Source organism: Cajanus cajan, chromosome 1, assembly GCF_000230855.2.
Source record: "Cajanus cajan strain Asha chromosome 1, NIPB_CcT2T_4, whole genome shotgun sequence".
NCBI lineage: Eukaryota > Viridiplantae > Streptophyta > Magnoliopsida > Fabales > Fabaceae > Cajanus > Cajanus cajan.
Window position 1 is genome coordinate 2214155 of NC_138517.1, and position 12611 is coordinate 2226765.

At 31.2% G+C, this 12611-nt stretch overlaps 2 protein-coding genes across 4 annotated transcripts; one reads left to right on the plus strand and one right to left on the minus strand.

Moving 5' to 3' along the window:
- Nucleotides 1–374: 374 nt before the first annotated feature.
- On the minus strand, nucleotides 375–4704 carry NYC1 (NAD(P)-binding Rossmann-fold superfamily protein). Its single transcript, XM_020361889.3, has 10 exons — nucleotides 4221–4704; nucleotides 4051–4129; nucleotides 3801–3936; nucleotides 3424–3498; nucleotides 3111–3306; nucleotides 2562–2630; nucleotides 2265–2404; nucleotides 1995–2117; nucleotides 1563–1755; nucleotides 375–959 (listed from the first exon to the last, which is right to left on the minus strand). The coding sequence occupies exons 1-10, from the start codon at nucleotides 4563–4565 to the stop codon at nucleotides 774–776; spliced, it is 1542 nt and encodes a 513-aa protein (XP_020217478.1). The 5' UTR covers nucleotides 4566–4704; the 3' UTR covers nucleotides 375–773.
- Nucleotides 4705–8487: 3783 nt separating this feature from the next.
- Nucleotides 8488–12037, plus strand: LOC109801490 (AAA-type ATPase family protein / ankyrin repeat family protein). Of its 3 annotated transcripts, XM_020362572.3 has the most exons (8): nucleotides 8736–8875; nucleotides 9014–9120; nucleotides 9699–9809; nucleotides 9919–10017; nucleotides 10109–10219; nucleotides 10297–10600; nucleotides 10938–11077; nucleotides 11169–12037. In XM_020362572.3, exons 2-8 carry the CDS (start codon nucleotides 9118–9120, stop codon nucleotides 11703–11705), a joined length of 1305 nt encoding a protein of 434 aa, XP_020218161.1. In that variant the 5' UTR covers nucleotides 8736–8875; nucleotides 9014–9117; the 3' UTR covers nucleotides 11706–12037. The 3 variants fall into 3 exon arrangements, with proteins under 3 accessions (XP_020218160.1, XP_020218161.1, XP_082928685.1); XM_020362571.3 differs by lacking the exon at nucleotides 9014–9120 and having other exon boundaries at nucleotides 8488–8875; XM_083072559.1 differs by lacking the exons at nucleotides 8736–8875; nucleotides 9014–9120 and adding an exon at nucleotides 9541–9559.
- Nucleotides 12038–12611: the final 574 nt, after the last annotated feature.

The window sequence follows — 12611 nt, forward strand, 5'->3', positions numbered from 1 at the left end:
AGTAGACAGCAATCTTAAAAATATCCCGAGTATTGACCAAGATTGCAAACTAGTATCAGAATATTCCTCCAATTATCATTCTAAGAAAAGTTATTGGATAATGTTTTGTTTGGTATGCATACCCAACACAAAACTCACGTATTTTTACATAATTAAGTTTGTAACAAGTCATATGCAGCTCAATAAATCTGCAAATATATGAATTTTTTTGTCCTTCAAACATTCATATGTATATATAGCATCAGCATGCACTTTACGAGAACTCGTTACACTAGCGACAGTCACAATACCGTGAACAGAGTTAATCTCTTGACCATTGAGCTAAGAGATATCCGTGGCAAGACCAAAAAATATATATAACATTAAACACGAGCTGTCCAATGTCCAATATAAATTTCATATTCAAGCTCCCTGATAAACATACATTCAAATAAATATATTGGGTAGAAAATATGAGATTTCACTAGTCTACAATTCAATGAAGGCTATACATAGTAACACACTATGACTATAAGCATCTAAATGAAGAATGCTTGATTGAAGAACAGCCTATACATAGTAGATGGGGAACCAAATGTCCGAGCTAAATGTCACAAACAACTAAGTGTGTCAAAGGATAATTGTTTAGGTGGACATGGTGGGAAAAAAACAACAGATCCACTTTGTTTATGATTTAGGTTTAGATTTGGATGCATTTGTTGTCTTGATGATTTCAGGCACCAATTTTGCCTGTCCACAGAAAGCAGATGCACTCGTGCATTGGCAGCAAGACATCATGTTCCAGGCAAAGTGTTGCCTGTGCTGGAAAGAATTATGAAGGCACAGACAACTGAAAGTGAGAATACTGATAACCAAGTGTTTTCTGTGTACATTTCCATTGCATCAGTGAAAGAAAACCGGGCCCGATCTTCGGCCCAATTACGGAGCCGATCTGCTTCAGCTGCATACAATGCTCGTCCCTGAAACATCACATGACTTTAAGTTCTTGTTTTTATATCTCGCCATTCAACCAAAGCTATGTATCATTAAATAACATGCAGCAAAAGAAAGGATTATATATATATATATATATATATATATATATATATATATATATATACCTCAATAACCTGAATCAGTTTATTAGATTCAAAATTAGGACACTGCCCCAACTTGGTCCACCAAGCAAATTAAATATATTTTCATATAATAATAATTTCACTGAAATATAAGATACATAATACCGTATTTAAGGATATACATTAATATGAATGTGCATGCAAAATCCTTCAGCACACCCCTAGCTGCTATTTCTGTCTAGGACACACTTGTAGTTTAATGTTAACATCCATTGTGTTTCCAAGTGAATGAATCAACAGAGATTTCTTTCTATTATCCCCTCATTTTCTTTTCTTCTTTCTTTTTATATATAAATTATCTTCACCTTCTATGCACGATATACTCCATAATAATTTTCAGAACCAAGTATATTTGAAATTATTGAGACTTTATCTTAAAGTACATGATGCATATCAACATAACATAATAATATTTTTTGATTTCATCATCAAAATAATTGTCACCTGATCATCAAACCAGCGACCCCGCCGTAACCAAGCAGTTACCAAAGCAAGTAAGATTCTGGGAGGGGTCAAGTAATTGATGGCTTTGCCCGTTCCCTTAACAACCCGCATCCGTGGAACTAATGTTCTAGCAACAGTTTCAGGAAGCTCACAGATGATGTTAAACATTTGCCTATTTTGGACAGTTGAGCCACTGTGAAAAAATATAGTACAATTATGACGCAATACTCATTTGATCAGAGAAAGTTAAATGAAGTGAACAGAAAGAAGTTCTCAATTGTTGGGGAAAGAGAGACCAACTATGCCTTGATGATATGATCAAATAAATACTTACATGAACAATCAAGACCATAGAAATTATTGTTGACCTATGCAAACTAACAAAACCACTTCACAGAACCAAGTTAAAACGGGTTTGAAAAAGATATATACCTTAAAAGCAGATCTGTGAGAACCATGCCAGGAGATGCAGTATGGACACCTACTTTGGAGCGCTTGCATTCCTTTAATAGTGATCCTTGAAGTTGCCTAAGGCCACACTTTGTAGAACCATATCTACATGTTAAATGAAAAGGAAGAATGGTGAGTATCATTAGCAACCACCATCCACCATGACTTTTGAAGAACATATTTCTGAGAGTTTTGCAAAAGCATAGGGGAATCATCAACAGCCTCTCATAGGAGAAACTACATTCAACTCACACAGCAGTCAAAGGTGTGCTAGAGCCTCCAGAACCCGCACCGTCCATATTAAATACATGACCTGCTTTAGTTTGGTTTCTCATAATACGCATGGCTTCTCGTGTGCAAAGGATAGATCCGACCAAATTTGTTGAGACAATCTACAACAATTATAAACAAGTTGACTTTTCAATATAAGGATAAAGACTAAAAAATGATTAGGAACAAAACTTTTACATCAAGACAGATTGAATGGCTATCGAACTTAACAGCATTTTATTTTAGCCAATTAAATAAGAATTTATTAGTAATGCATACCTGTTTAATATCTTCATCACTAAACTGAAGCAATGGTCTAAAACCTTTATTTGTTCCAGCATTATTTATCTGTTGAGTAGTTTTAACATAAAAAATGCAAAAGATTAGAATCAGAACAGAAGCATAAAACCTGCATTCTGCAATGGAAAACTTAACTTTCACTGAAGGGATAACAACCAAATTATTAGTAGAATCAATAAGCACAAACAGTTCCCTTTTATCAAATTACTATTGCATGCAGACACCCAATTTATTAGCTTTTAATTACCCATACTAAAATTAAATACCATATAAAATGACTACAGTAATTTGAATATATTTCTATTCCTGCACAACATTGGGAAGTGTCAAGATGAACATAAATAGATGAGATTATGATTGATATTCAAGTTTTGCAGCTATCAAAACTGATAGTTTTTCAGTTATAACCTTCAACAAATAGTGAGTGTTGATGTACAGGTTTTATTATTATGCCTCTTTATTTAGATAGAAACATTATTCACTTCTCTGAAACAAATGATGCTCAACGACAACAGCCACGATACTTACCCAAATGTCAACATGACCAAGTTCTTTGACAGCAAAGTTAGCCAATCTCTGCACATCATAAGGCTCACAAACATCACAAGCAATGCCTACCACTTTTGCCTGAGAAAGCTTTGTGAGAGATGAGCCAACTGCATTGGCAATCCCTTCCTTTAGATTTTCCTCAAGCTCTTTGATAGTTGCTTGCACAGACTCAGGACTGCCTTCACAAAATGAGAGAGTGGGAGCAACAAGATGTTGTGAGTAACAAGTAGATGAAGGCCACGCTAACATTATTTTGATCTCTATAAAAAGTTCTCATAGTTCAGAACACCACCTGCGAGAGGTAACAACCACACGATCTCCAGAAAGAAGAAATTCTCGAGCTAAGGCTTTACCCAATCCCCTGGTACTGCACACACCATTTACAAAATGCAACAATCAATGTCACGAAAACATCACTAAACAATATTAGATATCATTACTCATTATTAGATATCATCAAAGTAAACAAATTCAGGAAGTCATACGTTCCTGTAATGATAATATCTTCCACGTAAAGTAAAATATAGTAAAATATAGGGATCCACTTACTCCAAAAGCAACTCTTGATAGAGTGTATGTATATGTATGTGTGTAAGATATCACAGGTTCATTAAAGAGCAAAAATGATGGGAATCACTTACACAATAAGAGTATTAAGTTAACATGTACCTCCCTGTTATGACAACATTGCGTGGACCGGCACGACAATGTTCCTCCAACACCATGTTAGCCCCTATCATTGTCCCAATGATTATTCCTCCTAACCAACTATACCATATCAATGCATCCATCTGACTATCTCCACCTTCACAAAATTCATAGAAAATTTAGCACCCTATTTGGGAAACCAATGCATAACTAAGCAATTAGATTTTTTTTCATATATATTAATAGTTAGAAAAATTGCATATAGGCCAACCTGACATCTGAAATCCAATTGAAAGAATGACCCCAGTGCTCATCATGGTCACAATATACCTTCCAATTTGAATGGCAATCTTGATTTTGCCAATACACAAACACAGTTACGTTCAACATTCAACACAATAACATAACAACAAAGTTAGAGCAACAGAAACAAAAACTTACTGAGGACAGCACCTCCTCCACCCTCACCACAGCTTGGCGATACTCATCATCTGATTTTGAACCAACCATTAAATTCCTCAACAAGATAGACCTTAAGGAACTCCAAAACCCACTTTCCCTTTCGAGTTTGACCTCATTCTTCTTCAAAGTTCGAAACTTTTTCTCCTTCGCATCCCCACCATCATCTGTCCTAAAAGCCCTACATTCTTTCACATAAAACCCACCACAATTACGGCCAAAACCCAGCACCCCAGGTGAAGGGCACGAGCCAAGACCCCTAAGCAACTTCGTTTTGTGTTGGCTCAAACTTTCTGGGAAAACGTGGAGCTTCACAACTGTGGCCATGGATGTGATAATCTTTTGGTAGATGCAAGGTTCATGGAAATGAAAATGTTCGGTGAAGACTGCGGAATTTGAGTACCTTGTTGCTTTATTTATTGTTATCTTTTGGGTGAAAACTGAAAGTTATGTTTTTGTAATCTTCTGATTGAGAAAATATCAGATGATGCTGGATCGATCGAAGGGACATGTAACTAGAAACGTAACAAGGAACATAGGAGTGTGATGACCACACGTTGAAGCAACCTAATCTTCATTGATTAAGGCCACGTGGCATTGTGGGTCTGTGGCCACCTCACTTTTCCTTTCTGCTTTAGATAGATAGATCAATTCTTTTTCGAATTTATCTTAGATTACAGAAAAGACAATGAATATTTCTCACAAAACAAATATCTTTGGATAAATTTATGATTAAAATAGTTGTTATTGTTTTAAATTTGAGTAAAGCTACATGTCCGAAAAATTTATCCCAATAATCTTTCAAAAATTAAAATATTAATATTTTTTAATAAATTTATTATAAAATAATTATTTAATTTAATATTTTATAATTTAAATTATTATTTTATATATTCGGATAGTAATTTCGACTATCAATCATTTTCCTTTAAATTTTAGTTTTCATATGAGAAAAGGTTACGAACTGTTTTTCTTTTAATCGAATGCTACGAGTTATTTGGTTTCTCTATTTTCTATTTTTATTCTCAGGAAAAATGAAAAGCAGTGATAAAAATATATTTATTTAAGTTTTAGAAAATATTTTCAAAATGAAGGGTCACATTGAAAAGAAAAAAAAATCGTTTTCAATATTTTCTAACCAAATAAAAACATGATGATGGAAATTATAAATATAAAATAATTTGTTTTTTTAATTTTATTATTCTATGATTTCACTTATGGTACAAGTATTGGTAATGACTCTCATGAATAGTGATAATAGAGTCAGCATTTTTACTATTATTGTCATTAACATCATTTTTGTTGTTATCATTACATTGGTCATGATAGTAATAATAGTGATGTTATTACCATTGTTATTTTCACAACCATCATCATCATTATTGTTGTTACTAATGTTATTATTTTCATCATTATCACTGTTATTATTGTCACAATGGTTATGACGACATCTCATTGTCATTTTCGTTATTATTATCATTATTGTCATTATCTTTATCATCATCATCTTCATCATTATTAACACAATGGTTATGACAATGTGATGGTGACACCATTATTATCACTGTTCTCATCACTACCACCACTATTATCATTATTATAATGATCATGACATTGACTGAGATGATGGCAATGCCATAGTTATCACTATTATTATTATGGTTATTGTCATTGTTGTAATTAATTTTATCATTATTATCATTATTATCATATGTTGACAATAACAATGATTATAACAATAATAGTCATTTAGATATTGTTAATAATGATGTCACTATTATTACCATTGTGTCATCACTAACATTGCCACCATCATTATCGATATTATTGTACTCAACATAGTTAAGATATTTTTTGAAAAAAGAAAATAAGTTTTCAAAACAAAGATATTTTTAAATCCTATAAATTTAAAAATAAAAACTATTTTTAGAAAATAAAAATAGAAAAAAAAAAAGGAAATAATTTTTTCAACCATACAACATTTTAATATTAGTAATGGGGAATCAAACTTAACTTCATTCACATTTTAGAATTAAAACTAGTATTTTAACATGTTTAGGGTTTAGGGTTTAATTAATAAATAATTATAATAAATAAAATCAATTTAATATGAAGTTAATGTAATCAAAATTTAGAAGATTAGATCATGACAAAATTGAAAGATACTCTTATCAATACTATGATAAAAAAACTAATTTAAAAACTCAAAGTAGTAATTTAATATTTGTGTTCTAAAATTAAGAATCAAAGTTCAATAAAAAAGAGTTAAACTTCCTTATTAAAAAAAAAAAACCTAATCAAAAGAGAATAAAAAACCTAAAACAACTCATGCTCCGTCGGTTCCTTATAGGTTACAACTCACCAACATTTTTTTTCTTCAAATAATAATGGTATTGGCCATTCTTGAATTGGCATAATGCATCTTTTATTCATTCTAAACCAGTAAATATTGCAATGCAATGCTAATCATTGAAGTTAGTCCAAACAACTAAGCAACAAGGAAGGATAGCAAAATTTATTTATTTATTGAAGGGGGAAGGATACCAAATTAGTGAACACAATATTAACTAAAGTTAATTATTTAAATAATTGAGATTAAGGAAATGTTTGTATGTGATTTATTATTTTATTTTATTTCTAAAACCTTTTATAATATATATATATATTTAAAAATATGTTTATGGTTCCTCACTCATTTAATTTTAGTCTTTAAAAAATTGTCTTTTATTTTATTTTTCTTTCTAATTTAAAAATACAAAAAAAAATTAAATTTTTTAACAGATCAGAATCATACTTAAAAATTTTGAGAACTACGACAAATTTTATATTAAAAATATTAATTTATTTTATTTTATTATAATTACATTAATAACAATATAAAATTTGAATTTAGTACCTTATACATATTATCATAACTCCTATAATTAGAGTCGATCCTAATAGTTCACTTTTAAATACTATACTCTAATATAACTTATGAATTTATATTATACTTTTCTAAATTTTTAATACTAAAATTATTCTTGAAAAAATAGTACTAAAATTGTTAATTAAAATTTAATAATTAAATAATTTCAAAATTTTACTCTACGATCATTCATTCAAACACTATCTTATAATATAATAAATATCAAAGTAAATCTAAAAGTTTTAATTAATTTTTAAAAAAATTGGCCATAATTACAAATATTATTAATAATATTTTATAAATATTACATGCATTTAAAAATAAATTTTTAATATAATTTAGTATTTCTAATAGGATATTACTTTCTTTTGTTAACAATTTTTAATACATTTAATTTAGAAATAAAGAAGAAGAAAAAAGGAAGCTAAACTCACTAATAATGCTCACTAAAATTTAAATTTATTTCAACATTAATACAATATTATTTTAATTTATTCTCCTTTAAACTTCTCAAATATTGAAATTCAAATAAAAAGTTCAAAGTATTTTTATATTTAACTTTTCAAAAAAAGTTGTTAATAAAAGAAAATAAACCCACCTTATATATATATATATATACAAAACATTCGAAACTAAAAGAACTACTTTTTTAATATATATATATATATATATATAAAATTAATTAATTAATTAATTAATTAAAACATGAAATGGGGTCTAAGGCTGTTGCTCATTGGCCTTGCAGCAGCCACGGCCCTGTAACAGATTACAATTAACAATTAGCAATTTATAAGCCGTGACAGAATATAATTTGAGAATAAAAAATGACTATTACAATCACAGGTTAGATGTTTCTAAATTAGAGTATTAAAAATAAGATAGGTTTTTTTTTCAATGAAAGCTAAAATTGAACTTAAAAAATTTAAAAGAAAATTTATATTTTCCCATACTTATTTTGATAGGAAAACATATTTAATTTTATATTATTTAATATTTATTTAAATTAGATGATTAACATTAAGTGGATTATAGAATAGGATATTGGGAGAGAAATGCTTATTTGGAGACTAGTTACCAATCATAAGGATGACTATTTTATACCTATATTATGGTTACAAAAGAATTTCATATAATTTGATTATTTTTAATTAATAATAATAATGATCATAATTTTCAATCTTAAATTCTGTGATTATTGTTGATCCAATAAGATTTAATTTTTGTTGGTTAAACATAGAATAATGGATGATGAGAGTACTAGAGTATCATCATGGAGTAAATGTTAGAAGAAGTTATAAGGTTTGGTTTGATGGGTTGTATTATTAAATTGAAAATTGTAGTAATTAGTATTTAGTAATTAGTAGTAGTTTATTAGAGAAGAAGTTGAGGAGGAGAGAAGGAGAAAGGAAGGAAGATTGGTGAAGGATTGGGAGGCGGAAGAGTAGGAATCGGAGAATCCTAAACGCTCAAAGACGCATACCCCAATATTTAGCTCAAAATAAATCCTCACCACACCGCACACTTTTTCTTTCTCTCTCTCCAATCTTGAAACCATTTTTCTCTCTTCCTTTTTCATTTTGAATTCAGCATGAACAATAGGTCTCAGGATCGACGCTCAAGACCTGCCAAGCCAGCCACCATCCATGGCTGTGCCCTCTCCGGCGACCTCCTTGGACTCCAGAGGCTACTTCGAGACAACCCTTCTCTCCTCAACGAGAGAAACCCTGTTGTAAGATCCCATTTCCACCAACTGGGTGTCTCCAAAATGTTTTCTTTTTTTTCTGATTAAACTTTCAAACTTAGATCTTTCTCATCTTCTGTGTGATAAAGTTTGTGTTTTTGTTGATGGGTCGATGCCATTTTTCAGTTCCCACTTCTTTGTGAATTGAGGGTTTGGAATGATGTGCGTAACTTTCAGATCTACTTGGTCATGGCTTTAACAAGCGGGTATTTGATTCATTGTATGATTAAATGGTAGGTTTGTGATCTTATGAAAGAGTAGACTCAGTGGGGTGGTAGGAATATGTATTAGTGTAATATTGGGATTACCTTGATTGTACTACTGTATTTTGATCCTCATATTTTGCTATTCTAGCTCCTTTTTTGTTCAATTTGTCTGTTACATTGAGAATTGAAAGACAAATGTGAGATAAACATGTATGTTAGGTACCATGGGGATTGATAAGGGGTTGCGGCTTATTGGCAATTGCTTTTCATGATATTTTTTGGGTGCATTTTGGTTGAAGAGGAATTGTGTTGGTTTTTGAGGGGCAGACTATATATCTTTCGACTTGTCATGATGGGAAATGACTATTTTATGCCTTCTTTTTGCTGATGATTTGCTAGGTTTTTGTCTTGGGTTTTATGTGACAAATGTGAAATTTGGGGCTTCTAGTATTAAGGTTTTAAAAAGGTTGGTTGTAGTTCATTTGTAAGTAAGCTTCTTGCTTGGATTGTCTCTATATACTTGTATTTTTATTTCCTGCTTTATATGATTCCACATCGTCCTTGTAATTTTACTTGCCTAAGGATCTCATCTGTTATAAATACAGATGGCACAGACACCACTTCATGTCGCTGCTGGTCACAATAGGACTGAGATAATTAAATTTCTTCTTGATTGGCAAGGGCCAGATAAGGTTGAAATGGAGGCCAAGAATATGGTATGTACTCTCTATTTTCTACTTATTCTTAGAATATAAATATATAAAATCTAGGTACCCATTGATTGTCATGCAATTCTGAAAAGGTTTATGTTTATCACTGTTGCAGTATGGAGAAACTCCGTTGCACATGGCAGCAAAGAATGGGTGCAATGAAGCCTCACAACTACTTCTTGCTCGTGGTGCTTTTGTTGAAGCCAGAGCAAATGTGATTTTTTTGTCACTTCATCTGTCACTTAATATAATTTAAACCAAGCAAGAAAGAATTGTTTTTATGCTTTGAAAACTTTTTCTTGCAGAATGGTATGACACCTTTACATCTTGCTGTATGGCACTCACTACGAGCAGAAGAATTCTTAACTGTGAAAACGTTGCTTGAGTACAATGCTGATTGCAGTGCTAAGGACAATGTAATGAACTCAGTTGTCTGTTATTTTAACATTTTTGGTGAAATTGTAATGGATGCTCAAGCCTATGTGAATTGCAGGAGGGAATGACTCCTATAAATCATCTGTCCCAAGGCCCTGGAACTGAAAAACTTAGGGAACTATTAAACTGGCATCTTGAAGAGCAGAGGAAGCGACGAGCCATTGAAGCATGCAGTGAAACCAAAGCTAAAATGGATGATCTTGAGAATGAACTATCAAAGATTGTGGGTCTTAATGATCTAAAAATACAACTACGCAAGTGGGCTAAGGGCATGCTTTTGGACGAGAGGCGAAGAGCTCTTGGTCTACATGTTGGAGCAAGAAGACCACCTCATATGGCCTTTCTTGGAAACCCTGGAACAGGTTTTAAGAATATCATGAATTAATGTTTCATTGTGTTTAGAATATCTCTCACATTATCTGCAACCAATATTATAAATTGTCTTGTTGTACACCTATTTTCATTTTCTCCATTTACCATTTCATGCTTTAAGATTTATTATTGTTTGCCTTTTTATTGAATTCTCATGTTTATATTTGAGCCAGCTTGGCTTGATCTTCCCATGTATATGCGCATTTGCATGACCACTCAATTGATATATATATATATATATATATATATATATATATATATATATATATATACAGGGGAATGATATTTAGTTCTGAAATTAATTTACACATGACTTGTATTTAATAGGTAAAACTATGGTAGCACGGATTCTTGGAAGATTACTCCATATGGTGGGAATTCTTCCCACTGATAAAGTGACAGAAGTACAGCGTACCGATTTAGTTGGTGAATTTGTTGGTCATACTGGTCCAAAAACCAGGAGGATGGTACGTTATCGGCTTTGAAACCCTTCTCCTATTTCTTAAACCAAATTTTCTGTGTTGCATAACAGTTTCAAACTTCAAACATTGCCTACAGATCAAGGAAGCAGAGGGGGGAATTCTTTTTGTTGATGAGGCTTATAGATTGGTACCAATGCAAAAGTCAGACGATAAGGACTACGGGCTGGAAGCTTTAGAGGAGATTATGTCTGTCATGGACAGTGGCAAAATTGTAGTAATATTTGCTGGATACAGCGAACCAATGAAGCGAGTAATCGCCTCAAACGAAGGTTTCTGTAGGCGTGTGACCAAGTTTTTTCAATTTAATGATTTCAACTCAGAAGAACTAGCACAAATAGTTCACATCAAGATGAACAATTTAACAGAAGATAGTTTGCTGTATGGATTTAAGTTGCATCCAAATTGCAGTATAAAAGCCTTGGCAGCATTGATAAAAAGGAAAACGACAGAAAAGCAGCGTAAAGAGACTAATGGGGGTTTGGTAGCTACCATGTTGGTTAATGCTAGAGAAAATTTGGACTTAAGGCTCAGCTTTGATTGTATAGATACAGAAGAGCTTCTTACCATCACATTGGTAGATTTAGAAGCAGGGCTTCATCTATTAACACAGTAATCATTCTTTGGCAATGTGGTAGATATTTTGGAGATTCATTTCAGCTTACCTCAATTTTCATCACTGATTGGATACCCAAGTTTTTCAGGTGCACAATGAGGAGCTTGTCATGAATAAGTTTGGCACAATAGGTGGATTTTTTTTGAGAATTTTTTTACTTGTATTTTGTAATTGATAATGTTATGTAGGCTTCATTCATGCACTTTGTTTTTCACTGTATTCTTTCTATGTTATCATTCATTATTGTAGGGAAGTAATGAAACCTTCCTTTCTGTTTGTGGCTGTCCGATAATATTTCCATTATTATTATTATTGTTATTATTTTCCTATAATGGTTTGTCAATTGATTTATTTTTATTTTTATTTTTGCACCCATGTATGATATGGAACTACTGTTGGATTTTAATTATTTTTTGAATAATGTCTATTTCAAGCCTTTGGTGTTTAAATATTGAATAAGTTGACACGAATATTTTTTTTTATTTTTTATTTAAATTTAAAGCAAGTTTGATTTTGATTTTATAAATTTAAAATTATTATTTTTTTGGTCCAAAGGCTTGTTCTAGTCCCTCAAAACTATCTGTAGTATCCGTGATAGAGATCGATTGAGTTTGATGTAATGATTTTATTAACGAACATTTAAGGGGTGGGCTTTGTGTGAAATTTAGTAATAGATGAGATTTTGTGTCACAGATTCACTAAAATTAAGTATGTCTTTTTTTAAAGATCAATATACTTATATTTATATTTTTTTTACCAAGATATCTAAAGATAAAATAGAAAAAAAAATACATATACAAAATAACTACTTTTTAAAAGATAGTAATTATTAATTAATTTAAAAAAAATCACGAAAGCATGAAGTACTTTTTCATTTGAAGTACCAATAATTTGTATAGTTTTTTT